This window comes from Mytilus galloprovincialis, chromosome 13 (assembly GCF_965363235.1).
Source record: "Mytilus galloprovincialis chromosome 13, xbMytGall1.hap1.1, whole genome shotgun sequence".
Lineage (NCBI taxonomy): Eukaryota > Metazoa > Mollusca > Bivalvia > Mytilida > Mytilidae > Mytilus > Mytilus galloprovincialis.
Window position 1 is genome coordinate 39474235 of NC_134850.1, and position 17708 is coordinate 39491942.

General features: G+C 30.5%; 1 protein-coding gene across 1 annotated transcript; it reads right to left on the bottom strand.

Annotated features, from left to right (window-relative positions):
• Positions 1-9522: 9522 nt before the first annotated feature.
• Positions 9523-14039, bottom strand: LOC143057525 (uncharacterized). Its single transcript, XM_076230837.1, has 6 exons — positions 13946-14039; positions 13109-13282; positions 12144-12356; positions 11387-11432; positions 10899-11062; positions 9523-9716 (listed from the first exon to the last, which is right to left on the bottom strand). The coding sequence occupies exons 1-6, from the start codon at positions 14037-14039 to the stop codon at positions 9523-9525; spliced, it is 885 nt and encodes a 294-aa protein (XP_076086952.1).
• Positions 14040-17708: the final 3669 nt, after the last annotated feature.

Here is a 17708-nt window from a genome sequence, read left to right on the forward strand (position 1 = left end):
CCTTTCAGTTGGGCATACAATTTCAAATAAATTTTTCTAGAGTAGTAATTATAATATCAAAGTAAATAAACTTACCATTAGTCCAGCCATCTGTGGATGACAGATATGGTGGAAGTGTTCTACCACATTGGTCTTCTTCAAGATAAGTAGATATTCCTAGGTCTTCAATTAGTTTAATTAGCAGCAAACCTTTTACTTCTCCTGTTATACTGTTATCAGCTTTAAACTTAGTCAATGAGAAGTCTACAGAATAAAAATCATATATTTTGCCTATAAATTTCACTGTTGATATTTCATTTACCATCAATCCTAATTCATTTATTTTTGAAGAAAGCAAATTTAATTCATCACCTACTGCACAGCTTTAATGATCACATGCATAACCATAACAAGAATGTGCCTCCAGTACACGGATGACATATCCGCACTATCATTTTCAATGTTCAGTGGACTGTGAAATGGGGGAAAATCTCTAATTTGACATTAAAATTAGAAAGATCACATCACAGGGAACATGTGTACTAAGTTTCAAGTTGATTGGACTTCAACTTCATCAAAAACTACCCGACCAAAAACTTTAATCTAAAGTGGGACCAAAGAATGAACAGATGAACGGACGCAGACCAGAAAAAAACATAATGCCCATAAATAGGACATAAAAAAATATACAGGTAAATGTAGTGCAATTTGATTCATTTATTGGCACAATTAATACCATCAGAAAAAATAGAGAGTGTCACAATTAATACCTTTTAAATACTGTTATTGGGGAAAATTGATTCTGCAACTTATGGAATATCAATTTCTTCTTTTTTCTTTCTTCTTTTTTTTTACCACAGAATCTAACAATTTTACTTTTATTTTGAAATAGCACACCAAAACCTGCACTATCAATATCTGTGAAATACATTCACTATGCATTTAAATAAACTGACTAGAGGTTGCATCTCTGTAAATATATACAATGCAATTTCCCATAGGAACTCTCTTTGTGTCTAAAACTGACACTTTTACTATGAAGTTTCGTGAAAAATCATATCCTAGAATGGAAAGATTATATGCACTACTATTTTATTCAAAGGTCAAAACATAGGGCTGTAAGGCATATTTTCTACATATATATGCCCTGAACTTGTTTTATTCTAAAATTATGTACTACCCCTATTTTTACTTTTTGCCTACTTCAGAATTCATTTTTCACTGCAATAGTATGTTTTTATACTGGTATGTCTCTATGAGATGTAGCATAGAGATCATATCTTGGAACACATATGTCAACAAATCAAATTATTATCTATGAATATTACTGTAAATTCAGAAATTATTGCAAGGTTTTTATTATTGGGAATAATGCGACAGAGTTGTAAACGCAATAATTAAAACTTGCATTTTGTAATATTTTAAATGAACTAAGCATGACTTCTCTCAAGATCGTTCATACTAAATTGCATGACAAAATCGCAAAAAAAAATGCACACAATAATTTCTGAATTTACAGTATATATCCCCTAAAAAGAGGCGTGGTTTTAGAAACAGCTGTATTTACAAAGTGCAACCTAAATGAATTGTTTGGGGTTTTTTTTCATCCAATAACCTTTTTTTTTTATATACATGTAATGTTTACCTGGAATTTTGAACCCTGCATCAGACCAGTCACATCCTAGTTTTGGTAGTTTAAAGTTTTCTAGAATTGTTGAAGATATCAGACAGGCACCATCAGGTTCTAAACATACACTAAGTTTCAAGTTCAACAAATATTTCTTTTCTCCAAGCAGATCATGGATAGAAAACCTGAAACAGTTAAAAGACAATAGTTCATTACTGTGCAACCATTTTTAATTTTTTGATACTGGTATTAATTTTTTTTAATTCTTGGGTGTTGTCAAACAAAGATTTTAAAAACTCAACAAAATGAAAACCATATATAATTTATAGGTGTAAAACTTCATGTTTAAAGGGCAACAAAGCATAGAAAATTCTGTTTTTTCTTTTTTTTTGTGTAATTGTCTCTGATTGCGTGGTGATCCATGTTTGTTGTCAATCATACTGCTATAATAGTATAATTACTCTAATGGCATGAATGAACTGCTAAAAAAATATACCATAACATTTACAGTCATTTATGCATATGCAGTTATGTACACAGACATGAGAGTTATATATATCCCCCCCCCCCCTAAATTCCAGTGTGTATACATTTTGTAGATCTAGAAGCTAACCTGTGCTACTTATTGTTAGGGAGACTGGTGCCTTAGAAAGATTTAAAACTATTTTCAATCTTTCCAAAAATAACAAAGTTTAAGAAACAAATGTTATATATTAATAATATATAAATAATGGAACTTAAAAAGAAGAAAATAAATGAGGAATATGGCCATGGACACAGATGATAACCCCGCTTAAAAATGACATTTCAATGAAATTTGTTTTTGAGATATAATTAATTGAAAATTTGGCCAGAAATGATTCTCATTAGATTTTTTTCACACATTATACATTGTCACCATTTTTCTTTCAAAAACTATGAAAACTATCTTTTTAGACTATGTATAATAAAATTATGAAAAGAAAAGAAGGGATTTGGGGGCGTTATTTTTCTTGGTGCTACATGCATAAAATTACAGAATTCTGAATATCTGACAAATAATCAAAAACAAGAGTAGCAAACATCCTTTACCTAATTATAGCAATTTTTTCTCAATTTACCTCAATATAATAATATTCAGCAAACTAAATGTTTCTTCAGTTCCTAAAGTAAAAAAAAAATGTAAACATAATGTGAAAATTATATAATTAGACATTGAACATACTGCTCTTAATCATTATTTTTTTCTTACATATATACTAAAGCAGATAGATATCAGTGTTCTTAAGACATTGAGTAACATATAATTCAGATAAAAAATTTATATTGAAAACACTTTAATGACAATAACAAATTTTAGTCAATCTCTCAACTTAATGAAACTTTATAAACTACTTTCATCTACCTACTTTTGATTTTGTATAAACATTTTTATATATGTCTAAAAATGGATTGGTATTAATGTAAATTCATTAAGCTGAAGGACTTGGATTGCACATGCACTGTGTCTGAACTACTTTGACAAAAAAAGCATTCAACTTAATAGTATCTACTTTCCAGTATCTCCAGTAATTCATATAAAATATTTAAAAATGCGAGTTTAAATGGTTGCGTTTACAACTCTGTCTCATTTTTCGCAATACTAATAACCTTGCAATAAGGACAAGGTACGATAAGGCTTGTTTTTGGCCCCCTATTTTCTCATTTTCTAAATTCTGTTTTGGAAAGCTACTTATCACGTTAAAATATTCCCTAAAGTTTGAAGTTTGTTTGGATGAACTTCAAAACCATTAATTTCAGAAAATGGGTGAGATTAGGGGGGTTAAAAGGCATCAATCAAAAACATCAAAAGAAGGTAAAATAACGTTTTTTGACAATTGTTTCTTAGAATTTAATACCGTGCGCCTACGTGACCTGGAAAAAATTATGGCGATTTTGACAGCAAAAACAGCTCTCATGACATTGGAATAAAAAAAATCTGGGTCATGTTCACTGCGCAGGCACTAAAAAAATAAAAATTTGTTGTAAAATCACCTGCAAAATGAATAATAATTACTTTATTTGAATAACAGAAAGTTAACCGCCCTCACCCCACCCAGTTACGAAAATTAGTAATTTTGAAGTTCATCCAAAAACAGGCCTTATCGTAGCTTGTCCTTTCTGAATTTTTAGTAGTTATTTGCATGTAATTGTAGAATTTAATGCACAAATCACTATTTTTGTAGTGCAATGAAACATCAGCCTATACATATGTTTCCTTCTTGGGGTAGTACATAATGCCAAAATTCAGCACATTCATCCAAAGCTAATGTGTATTCTTATGATGATAAGATTCTTGATTTTTTTTATAAGCAAACATATGTCAAATTATGTGTTATCAAAGCTAAGATATATCAATCGACCATAACTTACCCCATTTGTAATCAATTAGTGGGATTTCATAATGTCTTTTCTCAATCCCAAAAGAGAGTTTCATATTACAGCCATCAATATCTGCATATACTGTGAATGATTTCCTGATTTTTCCAACCTCAACACAGCAAGTAATTCCTGTACATTGGGATGACAGAACACAACTTATGGTACTATGTATCTTAGGTAAAGATAAAGTCAGTGGACATGCTAAAAAAATATAAAGTAAAAGTAAATGGCTAAATAAGAAAAAGAATATCAAGTAAACCATGATCAAGCAACAATAAACTCATTTAAAAAATCTGTATAGGCTCAAAGTTGCATCTCAGTATAATGTTTGCAGATTTCAAACAAAGCATTGTGCAATGGCAGTTAAAAGTGTCTTAACATGCTTAAAATCACCTTTTACTACCAGAACAAGACAAAAATAGGATGAGAGAACAAACAAAAAAATACCCCTCTCTCTTGCCCACAATTTTTTATTGGATTATATTCCTTTTAACATGAATGACCATGATTATATTCCCTTATGCTGTAGTACACATGAACTGTGTAAAGTGTCATTCACATTAATATCCAGTTTCCCATAATATAGCTGTGCTCACGTGAGACTAATATCACATATGAAAACATTGCAGTAAGTCAAACTAGCTTCTAATTAGCATGTGGGATGCAAATCTCCCAGGTAGCGTTCTACATGTGAGAAATTTCATGAACTTCAATTCAGACTTGATCTAATAATACACATCAACAAACAGAAAAACTAATAGAGGCAAATTATAAATGGCTTGACGTGGGAAAAGGGAAGCCACAGAGAAAAAAACAGGTGGTTGGAGGAAAAATTCTGAGTTATGGGTAATTACATCTGGACATGAAAAATAGATGGACGGATATAAGGGATGACACAACCCTAAAACTTTACTAGTAACTAAGTCTGGTGGTATTCATCCTCAACATTTCAAAAAAACAAACAACAAGTAAGTTACCATTAAAATTATTTGTCATTTGCAATTCCTTAGCAAAGCATCAAGGGTGCTGCGATTCAGCCAACTTGACTTGATCATCCACATGGAAAACTATTTTACAGTTCAATTGCCCTTTTTTAAGGTTGATAAATAGAGAATATCATATGGCTTTTTCAATATAGCATCCGTATCAACCCGAGACACCAATATAATCCCTCGAGCAGAGGGATTTGAAAGCCTTTGCAACAGTGACTGCAATCGATGACGTGACGTCATACAGATTAAAGGTGTGATAAAGCTTTTGCAATCGTGCTGATATCGATATCATCATAGGTGGCTGATACAGCACGCTTGCCAATGATTGTATTACACATACAATTTATCTGTATTTACTACTTAGTATATAATAAAAGGATTTATCATCAGACATCCTGAAAGCTATATATATGAACTGAGGACGCAGTCCCAGATTAATATTCTTGTTTAAGTTGATATATACTTGTATGGACCTCAGAAATAGGCTACGATATATTATTGTAGACCTTAGATATAGATGATAGATAACCTTGAAACTTTTTCCTGAGGTGACACTATTTCATACGACAATATTTTGCTATACCATTGCAATAAACCACTGTTAGATTAATAAATTACCTGTAGTATTCCACCCATTAACAGCACCATTATATGGTATTTCATTTCTGTCACATTGTTCTTCATTAAGGAATGGCTTTATACCAAAATATTCCATCAGTTCATCTGAAAGTCCTGTTGTTAAACTTTTACCAATGTGAAAACCTTTATCTTCCATCCATTTGAACAAAGACATGTCTGAAAATATATTTATATAATTACACCTTATGTAAGAATCCTTGGTTTTGATTGGTTGATAGCCAGTGTATTTTTCACAAATTTACTGTTATCAAATGAATATCGTTCATTTTTTAACGCCGCTGGGGTATAAGCAAAAAGGATATGCCTTTTTTACCCTCTCTGCTGTGGTTTTTGCCAAAAAATACTCTATATGACTGGACGCTTGTAACGTGATCATTAATGCGTTTTTGAAAGTTAACATTAGGTGTAATTAAACAGATATAGCATGTTCTTGAGGGGTATTTGCGAAAAATACTAGTCTTGAGAATGAATTTCCCTCGCCTTACGGCTCGCGAAATTTAACATTCTCTCGACTGGTATTTTTCGCAAATACCCCTACTAAAATATGATATATCTGTTTAAAATTCTTTGGTTATTTGCCAGATGGTATTTTCTCATAAGTCCAACTGAACTTTTTGTTATACCTGACAAAAAAATAAGCACTGCTGGACTTTTGAGGAAAATTATCCTTTCTGTAGAATGAATAGCAGGGTTTGTGTCTTAGAAAATTTTACTCATTTATGAGTAGGAACTATCCTTATAGCAATAGTAAAAAGTTTGCCACAAAATATTCTGTTCTTTGAAAGAAAACATTCTTTCAAAAATATGTATGTTATCAAATTTTACAAGTAATTGTATAAGTTAATGTTAAAATGATTTATTTGCTACATACTTTTAGTTCAAACTATAGGATGTGATCCTTGCTCAAGACTTCAACTTATAATTCAATTCACCAATTAACACCCTACAACAACAGTGTATATATGCACTGAAAGCAGGAAGATATAGAAAATCCATTATTTAAAGTTGAACATAAAAGCATACTTTCTGACTTAAATCCCATATCCAGATAACACAAAGGTTGAGGAATCAGTTGATCTCTAAACAATGTCAGTGTTGGATTACACACATTTTTCTCAAGACAAACACTGAATTCCAAGTCTACTATGTATTTCTTTTGGTCTGAGAGTTTCTGTATTCTGAATCTGTGAAAAATAATAGTTTCATGTCAAGTAATCTGATCATACATTTGAAAATACAGTCTTGCAGAACTCAACAATAATAAATTGTGTGCCTTGTTATCATGAAAATGCAACCAAACTGGCAGTGTGTTTGAAATATGGACCTAGTTGTGTTGTTCTGAAAGCAGCAAAACAGGCCACTGTTGAATGCAAAAAAGGTAAACAGCAGAATATTTCTTTTTTTTTAATATTAACAAATTTGCATAATGGACATTTAAAAAGTCTGCATCCACGTCGCGAGTTTTCACACGCTTTTTGACCTGTCATGTCATGACATGATTAGTCATTGTCAGACATTGGCAACTATGATGAAGTTATTTGATAATTTATCGGAGGAAAAAGAATGGAATAAAATAAAACACAGAAAAAAAGTATTTTATAAACATTGGGAAACATATTTATTCCAATAAATCTAATCAATCAGTATATCATTTAAAACCACTTGATCAATTCTTAAAAAGAACTTGACCTCCATCCCTCATTTTATAACATGTTAGATTTGTCTGACAACATTTCACATTCTAATGCAACAACATTTGTAACGTTCATTTTAATTGGATAACGTCACTTATTTACATGGCATCAATTGTTAACATGTTTTAACATTGTTTTCTGTCAGTTTCATTAGAATGGAGATAACAATATTGTATTTTAAGCTCTGACGTCATCAACTGGGCATTGGATGGTCGCAAATACCAGTTTACTGTCTCCGCTAATGCGTCACCAGTAAACTTAATTTGCGACCATCAAATCCCCAATTGATGCCGTCGGAGGTTAAAATACAATACAGTTATCTCCTAAATAACCTAACGATTGTGCAAGCTAATATTGGCCAGAAAAGATTTAACGGTAATTTAAACACAAGTGAATTAAATGAACAGGGTCAAATGATTTGTCATAACGACTAAGTCTAATAGTCCCAGATTCTGTGCCATTTTTTTTAACCGAAATTTTCTCTACTAAAACAGTCAAATGTGTTGAAGGAATAAATCATGCATACAGCTTTAGAAATCTTTACATGTAAGAATCCAAATTTACCAACCACAGAGTAACAGAGTAATTTAATATCTTCCAGCAAAGTATTACGCAGGTAATATCACTGCAGGGGTTACAGTCAGACATATTTTCCGACTAGTCAGACTTCTTGTCTCATAAGGACATTTATAGGAGCAAGACTTAAAATGTACAGTTATGACTTACTTTAATCTGAATATTTCCTGTAACCTTTCTTCCTTGACATCACCTTTTTAAAAAAATTAAAAAAATATTACAAATAATAAAAACTTCATTAATTGTGTAGGTTTTGACCTAGTTCCCGAGTTTTTGATAATATATGTTTTTAGAATAGTCAACATGGGTTGTAAACCCTGTTCTAGAAAATCTTTGTATCTGTGAATTCAATATAAACAGTCCCACAATTTGGTAATTTAGGAAAGAACCTTTAAGTTTGAAGAATGGGGACAAGATCCAGTGGTGATACTACAAAGTGGATATTTTTATTTTGAAATCAACAATTCTATATTTTGGTCAACAGATAATGAAAATAATGCTAAATCACCCGACTGTATATATCACATGACTTACCCCAGGTATAATCAAAGAAACTTATTTCAAACTCTAGTGTTTCTATTCTGCCTCTTATCTGGTATTTACAGGTATTTATGTACAAGTTTATGTTCAGTGACAAATCCAGGTAGTCAAAGTTGTAACAACAATCTATTCCTGTACAGTAATCTGGCACGTAACATACAAGGGACTCTGGCAATATTGGTAACCCTGTGATGGCTGGACAATCTGTAAGAAATTATGTTCTAATGAAACTGTTGACTATACTTTTATTCTTATTACTAGTCACTTTATTTGTGGATGATAGTTTTCCCTTTTACTACATGTTTATATTTGAAAGGTGTTGTAAAGCAGTACCTTTTTCCTATTAGTTAAATGCATCAAATAAAACCTCAGATGTTAGAATACATAATGGGATATTCAAAACTTGACAAAATTGAACTATACTGGCTGCTAAAAATGAATCATTATTTCCCTTTCAGTTAGATATGTATTAGATTGAATACACAAATTCTTGACCTCAATACCAGAAAAGTATTATGACATCAACACCAGAGTTTAATCCAATCCCTACTTACACCTTTGAGAGTTATTGTAAGAAAATCCTGGCAGCTGTCCATCATACTGGTAATGTATCAATAATCTCATTTGCCTAATGCAAGAACAGGAATAATAGCATTTCGAAAAAGTGTGGGAATCAACTCTATCAATATCTTAAACCAAATTTTATTCAATGGGTTACATAAGACACTGATAAATCACTTTCATTATTCTTATCAACTGCTTAAATTTGATAAATCACATTTTCCACATTAATTTATAAATGTTGATTTAATGTAAATTTTAATTTACAAAGGAACTGTAGGCAAGTGTATATCTAAAATAAAGAAGTTTTTTCACCGAACATTTTCTTAATTTAAAGACAAATAACATTCAAAAGTTGGCTGTTGATGATTTAAATGGTGATAGTTTTTGCAAGTCATAGAAACACTTAATTATTTTCATGACATATGTTCAAATCTGGATTTGTCACATAGATCTAGCATGGCTGTTAAAAAATATTTAAATAAATCTATTGTGTTACACATTTTCAATGCTTTCAATAACAATGAATACCATTTTCCCACCCATCTGATGAAGAAGAATTATATAAATCATGTCTATGACTACATGGTGAAGACTTTATCAGAGTGTCCAATCCAAGCTGTTGTAGCAAAATTCTAATGATTGCTGGCTCCATCTGACCAGCTATATCAACTCCTAAATTGTCTGCCCAATTGGTTAATGAAAAATCTAGAAAAAGACAAAAACAATGTCTACTAATTTGCATATAAAATTCCTAATTTCTAAATTTTCTTAAAGCCAGAATCTGGATGTCAAAAAACAAAAAAGTGAAAACCTTAATTTATGCAAGGGAGTTAAAATTTTGAATGTTCAATTTTTTTTAAAATATGAAATATTGAAGATGTGGTAGGATTGCCAATACAATATTACAAAGAACATATATTTAAGCACTGTTAAAACTCATTATAAAAAATCTATAAAAGTTTTCAAAATACTGTTGAAGACGGAAAACCACTTTTCTTGATTTAAAAAATAAGACAATAGGCCTTAGAAATACAAAGAAACAATCAATTTATAAAGTCATTAATACTGACATTTAATCTTGATATCAAATAATGTTCAACCATGGCCTATGTTAAGGAATTAGGAAAGTCTGCATTGTATTTACAACAAGACATATTCTCCATTTTTCCAGGTTATGGTAGACTTTCTAAAATCATTTAACATCTCACAGTGGTAAACTACTGTTGCCTTTATTTATTGACCCCTTATCTTATTCATTTTGTACTTACATTGTGTCATAGATTAAATTTATTTGTTTAGTGTATATTCACTTGTGTTAATTTGTCTTTTCATTGAGTTAAGCCATATCAATTGATATTTCATAATGTGTCTTTCTGTGTTGTGATGTTATACTATTGTTTCGGTAAGGGTGAAGGTTGGTACCTATTAAAACGTTTTAACTTGCTGCATTTGCGAGCACCTGTTCTAAGTCAGGAACCTGATGTTTTGTAGTTATCGTTTGTTGATGTGGTTCATAACTGTTTCTCGATTATTACATAGATTAGACAGTTGGTTTCCCCATTTGATTGGTTTTACACTAGTCATTTTTGGGGCCCTTTATAGCTTGCTGTTTGATGTGAGTCAAGGTACCATATTGAAGACTGTACTTTGACTTAAAATGGTTATTCTTTTACAAATTGTGACTTGGATGGAGAGTTGTATCATTGGAACTCATACCACATCTTCTTATATCTATATAGAATATCAGATGTCCCAAGTCATTAACTTCCCGCCAAAACAGCAACCTGAATAAACTGGCCCCTTTTTATGGTCCCATTGCTGGCAGGTTTTAATGTATTTATCTATTTGTTCCTTCATTTATATGCATATAAAGTAGTAAACATATACCTTTCAGATCAATAACAGTTTCAATGTCACAAATAACTTGAGGAATCTCTGTTTTATCAAACACTTTTATATCTGGGACACAGTTATCTTTGTCATACAAGCAGACTTTTACAGCAACATCCAGAACAAATTTCTTTGAATTTGGTGGCTTTTTCATAGAAAACCTATAAATAAGATGTGGTTAATTAATGAAGCAGTTACAATCAAACTTTTACAGCTTAAAATAAGGTCTGATATTTTTAAAACAGAATCGGTAGTTAGAACACTTCTACTTATACATTATAACTACAGAATCTCAAAGAAATCCACTGTTATTCAAACAATTTCATAAAATAGTACAATTTTCTTTATATAGCTATGTAACATTGCATTTTCAAATTTTTTCTCGAAATCAGATGAATTTTATATGACATCATTATTTATATAAAGTCAAAAACACCTAATATCAGTTATTTGATATATTAATTATATACACTGTCATCACTTACTCAAATACAACTACATCTTGTGCTAGGGATATTCTTTCCGTCTTTCCTACAAAATAAAAAAAAAAATAATATGAATATAGAATCAAGGCTTTGTAAAACACAAGGTCTAGGCTATACTATTCTTTAAAGTTACAAAATTGATTTATCTTCATAAAAATTTAATACAAGATGCATACAATTTTTGTTACTGTTCAGCAAAAAAAAAATCAATGTTTACACTCTCTTCTATCTCTATCTCATTTGAGATCAAATGTTGCTGCTGGACATTTTAGCATTTTAGTATAAACAAGATAAGCTAGTAATTTTGATTAATTTTTCTTCATCCTAGGTTCATTTGGTTTTCTAGTTTCAATCTGACATTATGATTTGACATAAACAAGAATGTGTCCCTAGTACACGGATGCCCCATCCGCACTACCATTTTCTATGTTCAGTGGACTGTGAAAATGGGGTAAAAACCCTAATTTGGCATTAAAATTAGAAAGATCATATCTTAAGGAACATGTTTACTAAGTTTCGGATTGATTGGACTTCAACTTCATCAAGATCTAACTCGACCAAAATCTTTAACCTGAATCAGGACAGACAGACAGACCTACAAACAAAAGAATGAATGAAGGAAGAAAGAACATACGAACCAACAAACCAACGAACAGACACACAGACCAGAAATCATAATGCCCATAAATGGGACATAAAAATATTCAAAAATATGTAATAAATATATTTCAATCTTAATTAAACCTGTATGACCTACCCCATTCGTAGTTAACCAGGGATTTAGTAAAATTTTCTGTATTGATTCCATATGTTATCTTGTAGTCACAAGGATCCAACACAAAGAATGGCCTAATTGTCAGTCCAAAGGAAGGGATATTGGCACAGCAATCAATTCCAGTGCAGGATTCTGTAATGTGGCAAGCTATTTGGTCTCCCAAATCTGGACGATTAAACATACTCAATGGACATCCTAAAATTAAAAAAGAATATTTGGAAATGGTTTTATTTCCTTTTAAGCTAAATTTTGGAACATTAAAATCACAATTTCTTTTTTTAAAAATCCAGTGCTGTGAATGGTACTTCGACTGAAATTGAGCCTAAACAAAGTTTAATCCCAAAACTAGTGGATGCCAATTTTGGAATTCCATAAACATTACATATGGGTGGAAATCATCATATTTCTTTTTATTGTATTAATGAAAAAGTGTTTGAATACAACTGAAAATGGTTTCAACCTTTTAATTTGGTATGAAACTATTTTGCTTTTTACGATTGAGTGACTAACCTGATGAACACAAATTCATGCATGCATATTACAATAGTATAACAATAGTGCACATCCTGAAATGACCATTAATTTTATGCTCATAGTCCTACATATAAAGTTTTACTACAAGTATTGCATAAACTTCACATGATAAAACAAGAGTGCACATGCTTAGTGATTGTATTTGCTGTTTTATTACCTGAAAATAATTTCAAAAACAAAAGTTGTGCTAAAGGTTGATTAAGAAACCAGATTTCTATTGTATACTAGTCAACTAAAGTAACAAGTTCAAACTTCAATTTATCATAAAATTAGATAAAATAGGGTTTGCTTAAATTTCAAATGATATATATAATAATATTATCTTCAGCTTTGGCTTTAAGATAACAATGAGTGTGCATTTCCATGGTAATGCAAACAAATTAAATTTTCACCGTCATGGGTTATAAACATACCACTGTTCCATCCCTGAACACTAGGTGAATAAGGAGCTCTTTCAACATCACACTTTGGACCACTGAACAAATCAGAAAGGTGTAACTGGTCAAGGATGAATATTACAGCAAAATCTTTCAATCCTTGATTAATATCTAGGTTCACTTCATCTAACCAACCCTTGACAGAGAAATCTAATAAATATATAAAGTATTATCAATATCATTAGCATATAATAATTATGTCAACATTATACTAAGCTTAGAGTAATAACCCATTTCTGTTGTGAACTTTGTTTCAATTTTTAACTGTTGCATGCTGATATTTTCATTTTTTTTTTTTTCAATTTTCGGGGGTCACTGTTGGGGATAAAGTCATGTTGATTACTCAAAGCTCCTCAAGTACTTCTTAACCAGGCTTTTTAGTCATAAAATATCACTTTTATTGCTCTTATCATTTTAAAAATTACATTTAATAAACTATTTTTTTTTAAATATTTTGTGCTATTTACTTTGAAAAAAAACGTGGTTTACCTAGCAGGACCATTTGGCTCAGCGAATATATTTTTTTTTTTATTAAAGTAAATAACACAACACATAAACCTCATAAAAGACAATTTATATATAAGTGTATTCTTATATTATACAGCATAAAACAAAATTCATCTAGTAACCCTTAAACTTAACAGAAAACCTTTAACACTGATGAACTTGTCAACAACAGCATGATTTCTGAATATTATTGCGGTATTCAAATACTGTATCATTATAAAAAAAAAATTAATTATAATGAGTTGTTCTACATTTAAATTTTTAGCCTTTTGCATGTTAATCAACTTGTCATAAAGCTGCTAATACCTGTGCCTGTGACAGTTCTGGAGCAGACAGGAATTTCATGCTGGTTTAAAATCTGAAGACCATTTTCTGGGATACAAAACACTTGATTATCCATTGGAAGACATATATCTATCCTGAGATCTACCACATATCCCCTTCTTGCTTCAAGTTTATTTATTTTGTATCTTTAAATATATCAATAAGAAATAAAGATATTGTAAGAAGCCTAAACTAGTTTCATTGAAATCATGATAGATTGGTAGGAAAATGTAGGTAAAGTGGAAAAACATATTCTGAGTATTATTAAAATACGAACAAGATCTCTAGATCTTATTTTATTTTATTTGTTTAGAATTCTTTCAGAAAATAAATTATGGGACCATACCTTTTTTCTTCTTCTCATATTTGAGTAATCTAGTAATTGACTATATGACAAATAAACCTGTCCATGTAAAACAAGGATGATAATTTAAAATCTTATTTGTAGATTTATTATATATAATATATTCCAAAGCACATATACACTACAATGAGACCATGAACAAGCAATTCATTTTATAATTATTCTGTTTATCAACAAAAAAATCTGCATTCATTGCAAAACATATCCCTTGTCGTATATAGCTATAAATAACTTGAAACATACTGACCTAATGGTCACAGGTGCTGTATCCCCATTTCCAATTTCCAGCTTATTTTCTATACCTAAATTTGAAAATAAAGCTAGGTTATGCATATTTTGACAAGAAACAGCTGGCCACTAAACAAAAATGTGTACTAGTTAGGCTAGTAAAAAAGCTACTTAAATATTCAATAGATAATATATGAATATCATGTGAAATCAGAAAAGAAAGTACGATTTACATGTCCCTATCAATGAACTGAAATTAAATATTTGTATGATGATCAGTTTCGATGTGTTAAAGGCATTTCAAATGTATTAAATAATTATTCATATGTTTCAATGTAATACTGTTAACTATTACGCCTTCCAACTATTATCCCATTTCCTATATCCTCAAAGTATAAGGTACCTCTAAATCTTAGCCTCTTAATTTTGAAGGGATTTAATGATAAAGTTTTATTTTATTTAATATCCTGCTCACTAAATTACTTTTTACAATAACTCTGAAATATACAAGTATTGGATATTGGACCAATGTATTTGGCCAAACAATTGGAATAAGATGTTGGCAAAGGAGTTACACATGTTATCTGTGCCTTACATTGTTTGGTTTTTGTCTCCAAGATTTGTAAGCTCTAAATAACATATCTGATAGTCCCAATCTTAAACTTGTTTAATTTCATATTCTTTGAGTATGAAGATGGAATACCCCATATCAATTTATTTGAAAACATTTAATTAAACAACATAACTTACCCCAGTCATACTCTAGTAGAACCATCTTATGGTAGTATGTTCCAAAACTTATTTCAATTTTAAAATCACAAGTGCTTAAATTAAATCTAAATGGAATATTGTATGCAACATCATCTCCATTAAATGGAAGCTTGAATTTCAATCCTAAGCAGCAATTGAGTCCTGAACAACTATCTGTTAATTCACATTTCACTTTGTCTCCCGATGAATTTGGTATTTGTAATGTGTTGGTACACCCTGCAATGAAATATTTTTTTTTTTTCTTTGTTACTGATCAATGAAGAATTACACAGTAATGAGGGGTGGATAGACAGATGTATACTATTACCAAAAAGTATTTGATTCTTCTATCTAGAGACTCTAAAGAGCAAATGTCACTTGCCTTGGTCTATGTGCATATGCAACAAAACACTTTCCCACATTGTAGACAAGAGAAATTCTGTTTGTTGATCTTGTATTGCTGATCATATTGTCTTTTTAGTTTACACAAGACACAAATGGGTAAAAAAAAAATCACTCATATAAAGAATAACATTCTTGCCTTGCTGATCATTTAAAGTGTTTATTTTATAACGTCTTCTTCCAAGATGCAATAGGAAAGTTTAAAGTTTATATACAGGAAAATATGTTGAAAGAAGTAACTCTCAATAAATTCCTTTTGTTCTTCAACTATTGAAAGTGAGACAATAATTATATTTAGATTTCAAATGTCAATCTTGAGGGCTGAAAACTAGAATCTTTTAAGCATCCTCAGGTTATTCATATAACAATCCTATGTCATATTTGTAATAAGATCCCAATAAAAGGGAACACCAGTCCAGTATACCCACAAATGAAAGTCTCTTATCAAATCTGCATTCTTTTAAAGAGGATATTGTACAGAGATAAAAAAAAATGTTTAGGTGCTTACATTTGTAGTATAATCAAAATCATAATAACTCAAAATAGTTTGCTCTCTTAAATACATATCATGAACCTTCAAGAATTTTTTCCAGAAACTGTGAATTGGGGCTTAGAGTATGGAAAATCAATTGAATTCAGCAAATGAAACAAAAATCCTCTTCAATTACGTTACTAGAAATGAGCTGTCAAATTTGACAGGCAAACAGGCTTTCAGTATCTTGATGGCACTTTCAGACACATTTAATGACTATTTTCCAATCTATCAAGGGCCATGCATACCTCCAGAATAACAAACATGAAAATTGCCCAAATTAAATTTGACCTCTAATTTATCAACAGCAACAACAGTATAATGATTTTTAACCCAATAGTTGAATGGTTCAGAAGTTTTTGTATGAAAAAGACATAGTGCAATTTTAACCTAGTCTATAAATAAATACAAGTATGTTATTTGCCTCCATTGTAACTACCTGCACCTATAATTTATCAACTGAAATAATATGACTGTAAGCTATTCAAAACTTGATATACCCTAACATATGGATGTAAATACCTTTTAAGTAGCCCAGCCCCCTCTCCCCCCTTTTCTAAACTCCCCTTTGTTGAACTCCACATATGAATGCCTTCATTTAGTTTTAACTTACAAGTATAACATTTCCCTTTAATCTAAACTTTACATACCTTTTCCAGATTCCAATAGTTGACAGGTGTCTGTAAAAATATCCTAAAATCAAAGTTAAAATTGTGTACATAGTTTTTTACCATACATTTCATATTTCATATATGTATAGTTTCACAATTTTTCATAATTAAAGTATATTTTAATTAATTCAATTGATTGACTTTCTATTTCATAAGAAATCAAACACAGTTTGAGCTTAATCCAAGAAAGTGTTTTCCCATTTCTGACTTTTCTGACACTTAACCATTATCAAAGGATTTATATTGGAAAACAAGAAACTAATGTACTTTCTCTTTAACTCAAATAATATTATATTTGTTCACAAGCCCCATCTGTAAAAAAAAATTCTACATAGAGGATTTGATCAGATAATTGAAATAGACCAAAATCCTTTACGAAAGGAATCTTACAAGAAATATAGCCATCATTCAGATGAAAAACAAGAAACAAATACTTTTCCAACTCAAACACATTTTTTTCAGTTCTTATGTATGTTAATTTGTCCAGTAAACAACTGCTTGTTTCCACAATATTCATACTTCAATTGTCATGAACATTTTAAACTTTGACCTACAATTTCAATGTATATTAAACTGAAGTTTTCAATCATGTAGTATGCTCACCTCAATTCCTAGCTTTCTTAAAATAACATTAAATGCTCCTTTAGTAAGTTTTCCACCAACAGCATTCACCATATCAGAAATTGAATCCCCTCCTGAAAATTGAAGAAATTATTATTTAATCATATCCAAATGACAATTGGAATTCATGACAAAATTTCTTTTCTTTTGGTGATCTTGTATGGCTTATCATTTTGT